The sequence below is a fragment of the Nycticebus coucang genome, chromosome 18 (genome assembly GCF_027406575.1).
Source record: "Nycticebus coucang isolate mNycCou1 chromosome 18, mNycCou1.pri, whole genome shotgun sequence".
Taxonomy (NCBI): domain Eukaryota; kingdom Metazoa; phylum Chordata; class Mammalia; order Primates; family Lorisidae; genus Nycticebus; species Nycticebus coucang.
The window spans coordinates 30,091,569-30,108,062 of NC_069797.1; the positions used below are offsets into that span (position 1 = coordinate 30,091,569).

At 39.7% G+C, this 16,494-nt stretch overlaps 2 protein-coding genes across 2 annotated transcripts in view; one reads left to right on the top strand and one right to left on the bottom strand.

Moving 5' to 3' along the window:
* GLOD4 (glyoxalase domain containing 4) overlaps positions 1-16,494 on the bottom strand; it is a 26,154-nt gene continuing 9,660 nt past the window's right edge. Inside the window, 5 exon segments of the mRNA XM_053567724.1 lie at positions 1-2,534; positions 10,172-10,258; positions 10,349-10,462; positions 10,738-10,824; positions 11,911-12,047. Of these exon segments, the coding sequence (XP_053423699.1) occupies positions 2,469-2,534; positions 10,172-10,258; positions 10,349-10,462; positions 10,738-10,824; positions 11,911-12,047 (491 nt within the window). The 3' untranslated portion in view covers positions 1-2,468.
* LOC128569569 (40S ribosomal protein S3a-like) lies at positions 6,522-7,430 on the top strand. The gene has a single exon (XM_053567723.1). It carries the CDS (start codon positions 6,647-6,649, stop codon positions 7,139-7,141), a length of 495 nt encoding a protein of 164 aa, XP_053423698.1. The 5' UTR covers positions 6,522-6,646; the 3' UTR covers positions 7,142-7,430.

Below are 16,494 nucleotides of genomic sequence, written 5' to 3' on the forward strand. Positions count from 1 at the left end.
TACTTACATAAACCACTTCTTTTATTCTGTCAAATTTAAATGGTCACATTACAGTAGCCTAATACACTGGGTAAAGTTATTTTTTTCTATGAGAACGAATAATAAACTTTATTACTAGACATAAATATCAAGAACTAGTTATCCAATGGAACACTTGAGAATTAACATAGTCTAAAGCAGTGATTTTCAACCAGTGTGCCATGAGAGATCTTCGGTATGCAGCGAAAATTTTTAAAGATCATTATTTTTAAAAGAAATTCAAAGCACAATAAGTATATACTTTTCTTTACTCTTTTTTTGATCACCATAATTTAATAGGTTCAAAAGTGCCATGAGGAAAAACAAGGTTGAAAAGCACTGGTCTAAAGAAGTACAGAAGTTTATCTGATTATTCAAAGTTGATATAATAATTTCCCCATGTGTAGGGAAAAAAATGAACCAATAACCTAGAGGAAGAACATATGTAATCTGGCTTGCTTTTGAAACACAGCTTGCTTCCCTAAGATAAGGAATTTAAGTTGAAAAGTTGTGGAGCTGGACGAAGATTTCTCTTAAGAGATGAAGTTAAGATCACTGCTATAAGAAAAGGTAAACTGAAACTCACCCAGAAATTTCAATACTCTACCCTGCCATTAAGGGAGAACAGCAGAGGTTATGATTTACAAGTTAATTTTATATATACTATTTTGGGACTGGTATCCTCTTAGTCAATCCTTTCCAATCTCCTCAGTTTCTTCTTTAAAATTTGAAACTGCCTACCACTTTAAATAATGAGACTTGTAGACTGGTTTAACAGCTTGATTTCAGAAGTATACTTTAAAAAAAAATTCAATAATGAATATGTCAATACAATTCTGTTTCCAAAGATTAAAACCTATTTGTTTTTATTCTGTTCTGATTAAAACCAATTTGTTTTTGTTTTGTACTGCAGAACCAAACAAAAACTATAAGCAAACATTTAAAAAGTTCTTTTTTTCAGACTGAAGAAACTAATCCACTTTATTTTTTTTTCTTGAGACAGAGTCTCACTTTGTCACCTTTGGGAGAGTGCCGTGGCATCATAGCTCACAGCAACCTCAAACACTTGTGCTCAAATCAATTGTCTTGTCTCAGCCTCCCCTGTACTTGGGACTTCAGGTGCCCACCACACTGCCCGGCTATTTTTTAAGAGACAGGGTCTCACTCTGGCTCAGGCTGGTCTTGAACTCCCGAGCTCAAGCAATCCACTGGCCTCAGTCTCCCAGAGTGCTAGGACTACAGGTGTGAGTCACTATGCCCAGCCTCATTTAATCCATTTTTATGACATCTAATATGATGTTCTTTCTTGTAAGGGTCAAATAAATAATACAGAGAGTGCCAGAAAAATGTATACACATTTGAAGAAAGGAAAAAACTATGCAATTTGTAACACTCAAGGCACATTTGACTTCTGCAGTTACAAGAGGTGCTCAAATGTGAGTTGTATTCACCTTTTGTTATTGGTATATATTGAATATTACAATTTTAATACAATTTTCTCCTTTCTTAAAATGTATATACATATTTCTGGTACCCTCTGTACACCTGTAAAATAGCACAAAACCAGGCATATAGCAACACAACACATTAAATCCTTTCTCTGGCTACTCAAAATGTAAAAGCAAGTAAGATAGGGGATCTTAACCAAATCTGTTGGTCCAAGAAACAAAATTCCTTTAAAAAAAAAAATTTTTTTTTTTTTTTTTTTTTTGAGACAGAGCCTCAAGCTGCCGCCCTGGGTAGAGCGCCATGGCATCATAGCTCACAGCCACCCTCAACTCCTGGGCTTAAGCGATTCTCTTGCCTCAGCCTCCCAAGTAGCTGGGACTACAGGCGCCCGCCACAACGCCCGGCTATTTTTTGGTTGCAGACGTCATTGTTGTTTGGTGGGTCTGGGCTGGATTCAAACCCGCCAGCTCAGGTGTATGTGGCTGGCGCCTTAGCCGCTTGAGCCAAAGGCGCAGATCCCCTTTAAAAATTTTTTAAATGTCTAGACCTGCCACAACAAGATATTAGAAGAGAGTATCGTCATCAGGTGCTAGGAGTATTATTACCATTATAAGCAACTGATTGGAACTCATTTGAACAGGTGCTCTCATAAAATCTACATGATTCACAGTTCATCAAAACAACTTCCATCTCTAAACAAGGGTAATGTCTCATATAGCTGTCCTAATCTGGAAAGTAATTTGTTATACACAAGATATACCATTTCAGTGACTGTACAGATTATAGCAAGAGTTCTGCTCTACCTGAATTAATGATAATTTATTTTTAAAATATTTATATCAGAGCTTTCAAAGACTGAAATATACAAATCTTCATCACTCAGGCCTCCTTGCCTGTATAGGAAACCATCAAGTGGTGAGAGCATTTATTATGAATAGACACATCAGGCCTCCCAGGTGGAGGATGAGAATCACAAATGCTTGTTCACGTGATGTCTTCTGTTAACCTGAAGCCTTCGGTTTATTGTGTTTAGCAAACCACTCATCACTTTTATCTGCTGCCATTGCCTAAAGGAACAGAAATGGAATATACATTTATTCCAAGCCTGAAAAACAAGATATAGCCCACTCTGTTCTTCATTATACTGTCCACAATTGAAAATTAACACTTAAAGAGTATGAAATGTTATTTTATAGAATATTATCTTCAATGTGACAGGAGATGCTGGTGAGTAGTGAGCAAACTACTTATGGAGTCCACTTTACAGAGTAAAGGGCAAAGCCCATAGCCAGGAAATGTGGCTCGCTGACCAACTCCAGCAGGGACCAAGCATGCCAGGCTGTGGGATCTTTGGCAGTACAGAAAGTACCATCTCTCTCAGCATTTGGGTAGACTCTCAAGAATCTTTAGTATTCATGAGACTCAAGACCTAATAATGAAAATCTATTCGATGGGCGTTACCTATGGCTCAGTGAGTAGGGCGCCAGCCCCATATACCGAGGGTGGTGGGTTTGAACCCAGCCCTGGCCAAACTGCAACAAAAAGTAGCCAGGTGTTGTGGCGGGTGCTTATAGTCCCAGCTACTTGGAAGGCTGAGGCAAGAGAATCGCCTAAGAACAGGAGTTGGAGGTTGCTGTGAACTGTGATGCCACAACACCCTACTGAGGGTGACAAAATGAGACTCTGTCTCTTAAAAAAAAAAAAAGACAAAGAAGAAGAAGAAGAAAAGCTATTTGCTGTTGTACCTATTGAGCCCAGAATGATTTTTTTTTTTTTGAGATAAGAGTCTCAAGCTGTCACCCTGGGTAGAGTGCTGTGGCATCATAGCTCATAGCAACCTCAAACTTGGGCTCAAGCAATCCTCTTGCCTCAGTTTTTCTATTTTTTAGTAGAGATGAGGCCTCACTTTTGTTCAGACTGGTCTCAAACTCGTGAGCTCAAGCAATCCACCTGCCTCAGCCTCCCAGAGTGCTAGGATTACAGGCGTGAGTCACTGTGCCTGGTCCATCATTCCCCTTTTCTAAGCCTCCTCCCAGCCTACTTCTTTGACGTTGACTCTGTTCAGTTATTTTTATTGTTTTAATTTTTATTTATTCATTCATTCTTTTTTTTTTTTTTGAGACAGAGTCTCACTCTGTTGCCCAGGCTAGAGTGTCATGGCATCGTAGCTCACAGCAATCTCACCTGAGTTCAAATAATCCTCTTGCTTCAGCCTCCCAAACAGCTGGGACTATAGGTACCTGACACAAGGCCCAGCTAGTTTGCCCATTTTCAGTAGAGTAAAGGGCAAAGCCCGTATCCAGGAAATGTGGCTCACAGCAATCTCTTACTCAGGCTGGTCTCAAATTCCTGAACTCAAGCAATTCATCCAGTTCAGCCTCCCAGAGTTCTGGGATTACAGGCATGAGCCACCATGCCCAGCCCTGTTCATTAGTTTTAGAAGTCTTGTTAGTAATATTATTTTGGTTCCACAGAATCTTTTGAACTGTTTAAAGATAAATATTCATTTATTCAAACAAAAAGCAAGCATGGAAATACCTTCTAAAAAATAACCATTTTCATTATGAGGTAAGTTCAGGTATGGCAGCAGAGATACAGTCTGAAGATTAAACAGAATAGCTGAGGGCTCAGATATGCAGCAATTATTTTTCTATGGGGGAGAGAAATTGTGTGGGTATGTGTGTCTTAAGGCGTTTGCTATAATACAGCCATAAACAAAGTGATACCCGACCAAAAGAAAAGAAGCAACTAACTTACTGGAGAAATAGTGCAAAAACACTTATCTACCTCAGCAGGAGGTCACAGATGACCTTATAATTGAAAATGAAGAAATAGAAATACATTTTTTATTTAGAAATAGTAAAGCTGAAAGTGGCTGTCCAGAGTAGTGGAACTCATAGATGGGGCAAGACATTGTTGCCTTTCATTACTATAAGATCTTAGTACTATTTGCTTTATTTTTATTTATTTATTTATTTTTTTGAGGCAGAGTCTCATTATGTCGCCCTCGGTAGAGTGCTGTGGCGTCACAGCTCACAGCAACCTCAAACTCTTAAGCTTAAGCAATTCTCCTGCTTCAGCCTCCCAAATAGCTGGGACTACAGGCGCCCGCCATATCACCTAGCTATTTTTCTGTTTTTGTTGTTGTAATTGTCATTGTTGTTTACCAGGTTTGAACCTGCCAACCCTGGTGTATGTGCCCGGAACCATAACCACTGAACTACGGGCACTGAGCCTGATTTATCATTTTGATAAAAAGTATTTAAAAATCAGGGCCAGGCACAGTGGCTCATGCCTGTAATCCTAACACTCCGGGAGGCTGAGGCTGGTGGATTGTCCTGAGCTCACAGGATCGAGACCAGCCTGAGCAAGAGCGAGACCCCGTTTCTAAAAATACCAGGCATTGTGGTGGGTGCCTATAGTCTCAGCTGGGGAGAGGCTGAGACATGAGAATTGCTTGAGCTCAAGAGTTTGAAGTTGCTGTAAGCTATGACAGCACAGCAGTCTGGTGAGGGCGACACAGTACGACTCTGTCACAAAAAAAAAAAAAAAAAAAAAAAATGTAGAAGGAAAGAACAACTAACTCTGTCTTTGGAGAACCCAAGACAGCTTCTGAGTTTTGAAGGACGACAAAAGGGAAGGGGAAAAATACCCTTTGAATAGCAGCAAGCAGATGTATTTTGGCTAATATAACAGTTCAGTGGGCCCAAGATAGAGATGAACTAGGAGACAGAGAGGGAGGGAGAACAGAAGATCAGACAATAGGGAAGAGACAGACATGTTATATGCTCCGCCAAAGAGTTTGGAATATATCTTGGGGGCAATATAGAGCTATAACGTTAAACAGTTTTTAAAATTACTGGATTTCTGTTTTGGAATGGATTGGAAGGTGGCAGGAGACTTTTGCAATATTATGGGTGATAATGAGGGCCTTTTGAAGGGAGAAAGTAGATAGGCAAAAAAAATTTCAGAAATAGAACTCATAGCTCTTGATTACCTACAGATAAACCAGGGGTGGGGAGAAACAATATTCAAAAGTGGCTCTGTCTATAAATCTAAAACTACGATTAAAAGTATATTAAATGTTTAAAGTAGGCTCGGCGGCTAGGGCACCAGCCATATACACCGGAGCTGGTGGGTTCGAACAGCCTGGGCCTGCCAAACAACAGTGACAACTACAACCAAAAAAAAAAAAATAGACGGGTGTTGTGGTGGGCGCCTATAGTCCCAGCTACTTGGAAGTCTGAGGCAAGAGAATTGTTTAAGCCCAAGAGTTTGAGGTTGCTGTGAGCTGTGATACCACAGCACTCTACTGAGGGTGACACAGTGAGACTCTGTCTCAAAAAAAAGAAAAAGAAAAGTTTAAAATAAAAAGGCTCTGAGAAGTCTAGCTTGAACAATTGGGGTAACAGTTACATGGTGCTGTCCAGAGGATGGAATAGGATATAAAAGTAGAAAGCGAATTGGCTGTGAAGCCTAAAAGACCTCTGTTCAAGCCCTTGCCTGGCACTTACTGACAGTATGATATTCATGTGGAATGGGTTAATTTTTTTGAGCCTCAGTTTCCTCATTTGCAAAGGGGGATGCTAAGAATAAGAGAATGTACATAACATACTTAAGAACTTGTCAATATAAGCGATTACTTAATCAATAAATAGTAACTTTTATTTAATATTATTAAAAGAATAAATTTGAGGTAAGACAAATTATAGACACACTGAATTTAAAATGTCATGAGTTTCTCAGATAAAGAGATTCACTAAATTCTGATCTGGACAAAAAAGCACTATACATAAAAAGAAAAAGCTAGACTTCTTCAAAATAAAAAAATTCCTGATCTTCAAAGACTCTATCATAAAGAAAATAAATAACCAAGGCTGGGCATGGTGGCTCATGCCTCTAATCCTAGCACTCTGGGAGGCTGAGGCAGGTGGATTACTTGAGCTTACATGTTCAAGACCAGCCTGAGCAAGAGCAAGACTCTGTTCTCTACTAAAAATAGAAAAACTGAGGCAAGAGGACAGCGTGAGCCCAAGAGTTGGAGGTTGCTGTGAGCTATGATGACTAATGATGCCATGGCACTCTACCCAGGGTGACAGCTTGAGACTGTCTGGAAAAAAAAAGAAAGAAAAAAGTGTCAGATAGAATACTAAAGTATTTAAGGGGAAAATGATTTGAGATGTGCCTTAGAATTTCCCAGGAAAAGAAAGAAAGAAAATTGGGGTGGTGGAAAAGAATGATGAAAAATTATGGCATGGAGTTCATGGGTGAGAGTCATATAAAGGACTTCCACCCTTTTGGCTCACTGAGCATCGTCATGGCGGTTGGCAAGAACAAGCGCCTTACGAAAGGCAGCAAAAAGGGAGCCAAGAAGAAAGTAGTTGATCCATTTTCTAAGAAAGACTGGTATGATGTGAAGGCACCTGCAATCTTCAATGTAAGAAATATTGGGAAAACACTAGTCACCAGGACTCAAGGAACCAAAATTGCATCTGATGGCCTCAAAGGTCACGTGTTTGAAGTGAGTCTTGCTGATCTGCAGAATGATGAAGTTGCATTTAGAAAATTCAAGCTGATTACTGAAGATGTTCAGGGCAAAAACTGCCTAACTTCCATGGCATGGATCTTACCCATGACAAAATGTGTTCTATGGTTAAAAAATGGCAGATTATGATTGAAGCTCATGTTGATGTTAAGAATACCGATGGTTATTTGCTTCGTCTGTTCTGTGTTGGTTTTACTAAAAAACACAACAATCAGATACAGAAGACCTCTTAATACCCAGCACCAACAGGTTCGCCAAATCCGGAAGAAAATGATGGAAATCATGACCAGAGAGGTACAGACCAATGACTTGAAAGAAGTTGTCAATTAATTGATTCCAGATAGCGTTGGAAAAGACAGAGAAAAGGCACGCCAATCCATTTATCCTCTTCATGATGCCTTTGTTAGAAAAGTAAAAATGCTGGGGCGGCGCCTGTGGCTCAGTCGGTAAGGCGCCGGCCCCATATACCGAGGGTGGCAGGTTCAAACCCGGCCCCGGCCAAACTGCAACCAAAAAAACAGCCGGGCGTTGTGGTGGGCGCCTGTAGTCCCAGCTACTCGGGAGGCTGAGGCAAGAGAATCGCCTAAGCCCGGAAGTTGGAGGTTGCTGTGAGCTGTGTGAGGCCATGGCAGTCTACCGAGGGCCATAAAGTAAGACTCTGTCTCTACCAAAAAAAAAAAAAAAAAAAGTAAAATGCTGAAGAAACCCAGGTTTGAGTTGGGAAAACTCATGGAGCTTCATGGTGAAGGAAGTAGCTCTGGAAAAGCCACTGGGGACAAGACAGGTGCTAAAGTTGAACGAGCTGATGGATATGAAGCACCAGTCCAAGAATCTGTCCAAAATTCAGTCTTTTAATAATGACAAATAAAGAATCCTATTTGTGAAAAAAAAAAAAAGATTTGTTGTACTCTTTTGTGTATAATTGGAATTTTAACCATGAAATATTGAAAAATAAAAAATGAGAAAAAATGGACAAAAGACTTGAATGTATAATTCACAAAAGAAGATAAACAAATGGCCAATAAGCATATGGAAAAGCATTCAACGTCGTTAGTCATCAGGGAAATTGCAAACTAAAGTCACAATGAGGCTGGGTGTGGCTCAAGACCTGTAATCACAGCATTTTGGGAGGCTGAGGTAGGAGGATCACTTGAAGTGAAGAGTTTGAGATTAACCAGAAGAAGAGTAGACCTCATCTCTACAAAAAGCAGAAAAATTAGCTGGGGTTGGTGGTGGGCACCTGTCGTCTCAGGCAGGAGGATCACTTAAGCCCAGGAGCTTGCAAATGCAGTGAGATATGACAACATACTGCACATTAGCTTGGGTGATACAGCAAGACTCTGTCTCAAAAAAAAAAAAAAAAAAACAACAGAAAAAACAAATACCCCACAATGAGAAACTATTTTCATGTGCTAGAATGGCTAAAAAGTTCTGCAAAAAATTAAATGTTGGTGAGGATGCAGAGCACCTGGAACTTTCACATATACACAGTAGTCTAATCACTTTAGATGACTGTTAAGCAAGCACTCCCTTATAATTCTACCCCTAGGTAGTATCTACCCACGGGAAATGAACCATTTATCTATGAGAAGATTTATACATGAAGGTTCATAACAGTCTTCCTTATAACAGATAAAAACCTGGGAATTCAAATGTCTATCATCAGAAGAATGGATAAACAACCATATTCATAAATCTGTGTATTAGTGAGCAATAAAAACTACGATATACGCAATCACATGGAAGAAATGTTGAGTAAAATAAGCCAGGCACAAAAGAATACCTACAGAATGATTCCATCTGTATCAAGTCCTATAACAAACAAAAAAAATCTGTAGTGATAGAAATCAGAATGGTAGGTGCCTCTGGGAGATGGGAGTGCAAAGGAGTTGGAAGTAGGCATGAGGGAACTTTCTGTAATGATGAAAATGGTCTATATTTTGTTTTAAGTAGTGGCTGTATGAGTGTACATATTTGTTAAAACGCTTTTAAATTCTACTAAAATTATGCTCATCAACATGCCTGGCGCTCAGGAAGGAGGTGGGAACTAGAAATTAGGAAGTTAAAGGAACGGATGATGGTTGAAGTTCAGAGCAGAAGTAACCAGAGCAGCAGGTAACTTCTCCTCAGAGCAGAGGAAGAACGCAGAATGAGAATAAAAGATGGTCAAAGTAGGACTGTAGGCAAAACATATTTCAGGATTAGATACATGAAGAAGAACCCAAGGCTAAATAGAAACTATCGCAGACATAAGAAAATGGCAGGCTCTCTAACACCAAAGAAGATAACTCAGCAGAAGAAGTTCATCAATGTTATGAAACAGCGAGAAGGAAAGAGTCTAGCAAATTTGCCAGCTGAAGAGAATGAATGAGATTCTATTTTCCTTCATGATAAAATGTATAAAGCCTGTATTTTCTACATATTTTTGCTTTAATATAAGCACATGCTATTTTGCAGTTTGCCAAGCTCTACAAACCACTACAATCTTAAGAGGTAGATACTCTTTATTTTCTCAAATTTTTAGATAAGGAGACTAAAGTTCAGAGAATCTAAGGAAATTGCATAAGTTCAATCGTGACAGGACCAAGGTAGGCCAATTCATTCCTTTAATCCAAGTATTCACTGAATGTCCACCTCATGACAGGTCTGTGCTAGAAGTTGGGATCCAACAATGAATGGTTGAGTTTGACGAGATTACTGGATTTGGCAAGACTATAAAGAAACATGGAGAAGAGATATGGGTCCAATAAAAGATTTTTAAAGGATGGAAGCTACTGGAGCTTGTTAGTATGCTACTGGGAACAATTCCTTAGAAAGGAAGACACTGATACTGTCCAATGGAAAGGAGATGATCAAAGGAGCTACAGAAGTGAGAGGGGAGTGGTATCCAGGCATTTCCATTCACTGAGCAAAAAAATGGTATATATAGGAGAAGTGATTCTCCACAGCAGCCTGACATAGCAGGAAGGCATAAATGCTGAGTTCAGATAAGGGGTCACATAGGTGGCAATGAAAACATAGGCTCAAAAGTCACCCAACAGTGAAAGGATGTGGTTCTTACAGTAAGTAGCTAGACACTGCTGTTTTGCCCCCCACACACACTTAATGCCATCATCCCTCAGAAGCCTATGGTGATACAAATTTAGAAATCAAACTCACTTCATCCAGCAATTTGCTTCCCTCTGGATCCATCTTAGAAAGTTTTCTAAATGCTTCATCCCCAACAAAGCAAATTTCATGGCCATCCTGTATCAATAAAGAGAAAAGAGATCTGGTAAAAGACATTTCTGAAAAAAAACCCTGGTACTGCCTATCCCCTCCCTGAGTAATACTTACAGGATCAGCCAGAATGACCACTTGCACTGTCGTTTTCCCTGGGGTATCAAGGCTCACCAGAGGAGTCAGAATCTTCTGGTTCTCCCTTTTCATCAAGTCTTCTAAGTCTGGCAACTTGTGGAACACACAGAGGCAAAGTGAGTAAAGGGTCACCAAGTGGTCTTATAAGGCACGGCGCTCATCAGCCCTAGAGGAGTATCTGATCAGCCATAAAGAACCAAGGCGCCACTTGTTTGATTTTATTATCTCAGCCACTTTTGAAATAACTGTTGAACTTGATACCAAAGCCACAATCAGAATGAACTGCAAGAAGGAAAGGGCGAGATTCTTAGCTGGGTTGACCTAGCTAGTCACAGAGCTTAAACAAAAGATCTGGTATCAAACATTACCTCCTTCTGGGGGCAAGAAAAAGCAATTCTTCCAAATGCTGTTGCATGATCAACTGCACCCTTGATGCCCTGTAGCTCCAGCTTACACTGAAAAGAAATCAGAAAGCAGGTTTGTTTTTTGGAACAGGTTATACACGTACGTGCTTAAAAAAAAAACAAAATTCCAGGCAGCGCTTGTAGCTCAGTGGGTAGGGCACCGACCACATACACCAGGGCTGGCAGGTTCGAACCCAGCCTGGGCCAGCTAAAACAATGACAACTTCAACCAAAATGAAATAAAATAAAATAAAAAATAGCTGGGCGTTGTGGTGGGCACCTGTACTCGCAACTACTTGGGAGGCTGAGGCAAGAGAATCGCTTGAGCCCAAGAGTTTGACATTGCTGTGAGCTGTGATGCCACAGCACTCTACCCAGGGTGATAGCTTGAGACTGTCTCAAAAAAAAAAATAAATAAATAAATAAATAAATAAATTCCAAACAGTATACTAAAGGAATAAAGTAAAAACTATGCCTTTTCCCTATTTTCACCCCAGAGAGAACTAGCCAACAGTTTCCTGTGTATCCTTCTAAACACACTGCATATATATAGTTTTTTACACAAATGGTGGAGTAATTTAAAAATTATTCTGTTCCTTATTTTCCTCCATTTACTGTTACCATATCAGTACATAAAAACTTGCCTCAATCTTTTTGATAGCTACATGGTAATCCATTCTAGGGATGAACGATAAATTACTGGCATACTCCTCTAATCCACAGACACTGATGTCCTTATAGTTTGCTATCACAAATGATGCTGCAACACATAACCTTGTACACACTTCTTCCTGCGTGTGTGTATTGAGGATATGTAAAACAATTCCTAGAACTGGTGGGTCAAAGTACAAGAACTAAATCATGCTCAAATACTAGGTTACTTTTTAAGAAATGAAAACACGGCATGCATTAAATCTTGTTTACATCTCTTCTGATTAAGCAATTCTACTTTTGAAAGCATGTATCCCTAAATATAAACATAGGTAGTATCTGGGTGGTGAGGTAATCACTAATCTTTATTTTCTTCTTTCTGTTTATAAATATTGAGTCACTGAACAAACTATAGGAACAACCTTCATGTTAATTTCATATTATAATCCAATCTCAAAATAATTATTTCTTTCTAAGCTTACTCACCTGGTTATCAGCATAGCCCAGTAAAGCCCTTTGCTTCTCTTCATCTTGTTCATAAATTTTCATTCCCAGTAAATTAGACCAGTAGTTCAAGGACTTCTGAAGATCAGACACTGTTAGAGTTACTTTTAATACAGGATCTGTTGGGTAATAAAATAGCAGGAATAGACAAGTAAATTCAATAGAATAGAATAGAAAGACCAAAGCAGGCTCATGTATATATAAGAATTTAGTTTATGATAAGAAAGGGATTTTAAGATAGTGTGAAGGAGTACATTATTCCCATTATTCAATAAATGGCACTAAGATTACTGGTTCACCATTTGGTGGGAAAAATTTATATCTTTGAACTAAATGATAAAATATATTCCTGATGGGTTAAAGGATTAAGTTCAGAGAATGAAACCATGAAAATATTAAATACATAATTATTTATACAATTTTGGCAGGAGGGAGAGTTTTCTTTAAACCTGACAACAAAGAGAAAAACTATGAAGAGGGCCAGGCATGGTGGCTCATGCCTATGATCCCAACAATCTGGGAGGCCAAGGTGGGTGGATTGCTTGAGCTCAGGGGTTTGAGAACAGCCTGAGCAGGAGCAAGACCCCATCTCTAACAATAGCTGGGCATGTTGGCAGGTGCCCGTAGTCCCAGCTACTCGGGAGGCTGAGGTAAGAGAATCATTAAAGCCCAAGAGTTTGAGGTTGCTGTGAGTTGTGATGCCATGGCACTCTATTGAGGGTGACAAAGTGAGACTCTGCCTCAAAAAATAAAAATAAAAAAAAGACTATGAAGAAAGAAAGTCTCCTAGGTTGATTATACAAAATGAAAAACTAGACAAAAACCACCAAAAAGAAAAAAAGAAAACCAAAAAAATTATATTCAAAATTAAAGAGTAAACAAAAAAATAGAAAAAATATTGCAACATACAGCATAAAAAGACCTTAATATGGAAATCACCTTTAAATAGTAATAGGAAAAACAATGAATGTTGTTTTTGGTTTTTTTTGAGACAGTCTTACTTTGTCACCCTTAGGGTGACATTCATGATAGAGTGCCGTGGTGGCATCATAGCTCACAGCAACCTCAAACTCTGGGCTCAAGCAATCCTCCTGCCTCAGTTTTTCATTTTTAGTAGAGACAGGGTCTCATTCTAGAATTCCAGGGCTGGTCTAGAATTCCTGAGCTCTAGCAATCCACCGGCCTCTGCCTTCTAGAGTGCTGGGATTACAGGTGTGAGCCACCACACCCAGCTGGAAAAAGATGAACATCTTTAAAAAGTAGGCAAAAGGCACAAAGCAGGGTGAGGCCTTGGTGTGTGCCACACCTTCTGGAGGCAAGACATGATTACAAGAAGGACTTTACCTAACAAATGCAATCAGTGTAACCTGGCTTACTGTAAACCCTCAATGAATCCCCAACAATAAAAAAAAAAAGGCACAAAGCAGTAATCCACAAAAGGAATTAGAATGGTCAATGAACATAGGAAAAAATATTCAACCTCACAAATAATTAAAATAAATCAGAATTCAAATAAAATATTGTTTTCTACAACTTCTATCTATCAGGTGTAGAACACAAATGTCTTAACACTGTAATTGGGTAAATGAGGTGAAGGCTATGTTGATCAGTAGGATGTAAGCACCCCAATTTGTATAAATAATCAACACACTGAATCCCATAATGGCATAAATGTATTCATGATCTATGTACAAATATCTTAATAAATAAAAAAAGAAACATTAAAAGAATATTTTAATGAGAAAAAAATATTGTTTTCTAATTGGCAAATAATTTTAAAAATTTACAGTATTGGCTTGGTGCCTGTAGCTCAGCAACTAGGGCGCCAGCCACATAAACTGGAGCTGGCGGGTTTGAATCCAGCCCAGGCCTGCCAAACAATGACAACTACAACCAAAAAATAGCCCGGAGTTATAGCCTACAGTCCCAGCTACTTGGAAGGCGGAAGCAAGACAATGGGTAACACTGTCGACCCTTCCAGTTTTACCACGGTAACATCTGTGTGGCATGCTTTTTTGAACAGTAGCCATTCCTTTGACGTCTACAATATCACCTTTCTTGTAGATTTGCACATATGTGGCCAAAGGAACAACTCCATGTTTTCTGAAAGGCCTAGAGAACATGTATCAGGTGCCTCTCCTCTTTCCCTGTGTTTGTCATTCTGGTGAATTACTGGAAGATGGCGTCTCATGCCAAAAGGCAAAAATGTTCGTTGCTTTTGAAAGAGCAAGTCTATTTTCAGCAATTCAAAAAGTAATTGTGGATGTATGAAGGGCTTTTATCACAAAGACACTCATCGCAGTGCTGCTTAGAACAATGAAACACTAGGAACAACATAAACACCCAACAAGAGAGAATTGTTTATCTTCCTACAATGTAATAACACAGTGGAATTGCTACAATGGAGTATGAAGAGATGTGTAGTATACTTATACTTTTTTTGGATAAAAGATTGGAAAGATACACTCTAAAATGTTAATAGTGGTTATCTCTGAATATGTAAGTACTGTTTTCTTTTTTTCTCGTTTGTTTTTCTTTTTTTTTTTTTTTTGTAGAGACAGAGTTTCACTTTATTGCCCTCGGTAGAGTGCCGTGGCCTCACACAGCTCACAGCAACCTCCAACTCCTGGGCTTAGGTGATTCTCCTGCCTCAGCCTCCCGAGTAGCGGATAATACTTTTTTTTTTTTTTTTTTTTGTAGAGACAGAGTCTCACTTTATGGCCCTTGGTAGAGTGCCGTGGCCTCACGCAGCTCACAGCAACCTCCAATTCCTGGGCTTAAGCGATTCTCTTGCCTCAGCCTCCCAAGTAGCTGGGACTACAGGCGCCCGCCACAACGCCCGGCTATTTTTTGGTTGCAGTTTGGCCGGGGTCGGGTTTGAACCCGCCACCCTGGGTATATGGGGCCGGCGCCTTACCGACTGAGCCACAGGCGCCACCCTCTCGTTTGTTTTTCTTTCTTTCTTTCTTTTTTTGTTTTTTGGAGACAGAGTCTCATCAAGTCGCCCTCAGTAAAGTGCTGTGGTGTCACAGCTCAAAGCAACCTCCAACTCTTGGGCTTAAACAATTCCCTTGCCTCAGCCTCTCAAGCAGCTGGGACTACAGGTGCCCACCACAATGCCTGGCTATTTTTTTTTTGTTGTTGTTCCAGTTGTCATTGTTGTTTTAGCTGACCCAGCCTGGGTTCGAACCCGCCAGCCTCAGTGTATGTGACCGGCACCCTACCCACTGAGCTACAGGCACCACTCTCTTTCCTTTTTCTAATCTAAGGAAAAATCAATTATTCTGTAAAAAAGAATGAAAGTTTTGGGTGGCGCTGTGGCTCAGTGGGTAGGGCACTGCCCCATATTCCGAAGATGGTGGGTTCAAACCCAGCCCCCGCCAAACTGCAATAAAAAAATAGCCGGGCGTTGGGCGGCGCCTGTGGCTCAGTGAGTAGGGCGCCGGTCCCATATGCCGGAGGTGGCGGGTTCAAACCCAGCCCCGGCCAAAAACCACAAAAAAAAAAAAAAAAAAAAAAAAAAAAGTAAAAAAATAGCCGGGCGTTGTGGCGGGCGCCTGTAGTCCCAGCTACTCGGGAGGCTGAGGCAAGAGAATCGCCTAAGCCCAAGAGCTGGAGAGTGCTATGAGCTGCGTGATGTCACAGCACTCTACCAAGGGTGATAAAGTAGAGGAAAAAAAACCAACTTTTTTTTTTGCTCTACAAAAAAAAGAAAAAGTTTTGTTAAAAGACCTAACATTACTGGGAACTTTATTATAAAGTGACTTGCTGAAGAGCTGTTCCATGTCTGCATCTGATTATGATAAACTCAATACATTTGTCTCTGGTTTTCACTGCCTCAGTCCCGTGTGCCAGAATCACAATATTGTGACTAAGACAAATGTTTTTCACAAGTGCCCTTGCTTAGCAGTCTCAATTTTCATTTTCTCCTTTCATTGCAAAACCAACAAATCCCAACTGACTCAGAGCCTGAGTGAGGAGGGGTAACAAGTAGGTGAAACTGCACAAGAGCAAGTTCTCAAATTCATTCAAAGAAAGGATGAATGCCAGCTAGACAAACAGAACTGACTACAGTACCAATCAGAAATTAATGCTGATATAAAAAAAGAAAAAGAAATTAATGCTGAAAAGGTACTATCATTCCAAAGGACAAAAACATCTTAGATTTGTGGGGCTCTCTATTAAATATTGAAATATCACTAAGACTTAAAAAAAAAAAATGCACAGTGGAGTTAGTTTGAAGAGTTAAGTTTTATAGTCAGTATACAGAGCGGTGATTTTCAATTGGTATGCTGTGACACACTGGTGTCCTGTGAGAGGCTCTTAGGTGTGCTACAAAAATTTCTAAAGATCATTAATTAATAGTTTTGAGAGAAGTTCAGAGCATAGTAAACATTTTTTTTACCTTTTTAAAATCAACATAATATAAGTGTGCCTGAGGAGTTTAACTAAAGGTTCAAGTGTGCTGTGAGATAGAAAAGGTTGAAAAACACCGCTGGGCACAGTGGCTCTTGCCTGTAGCCCTAGCACTCTGGGAGGCCAAGGCAGGTGAATTGCTTGAGCTCA

Bases quoted from the DNA above. Each gene is read 5' to 3' on its own strand.
- LOC128569569 (XM_053567723.1), top strand. From the start codon at position 6,647: ATGTGCCTTAGAATTTCCCAGGAAAAGAAAGAAAGAAAATTGGGGTGG.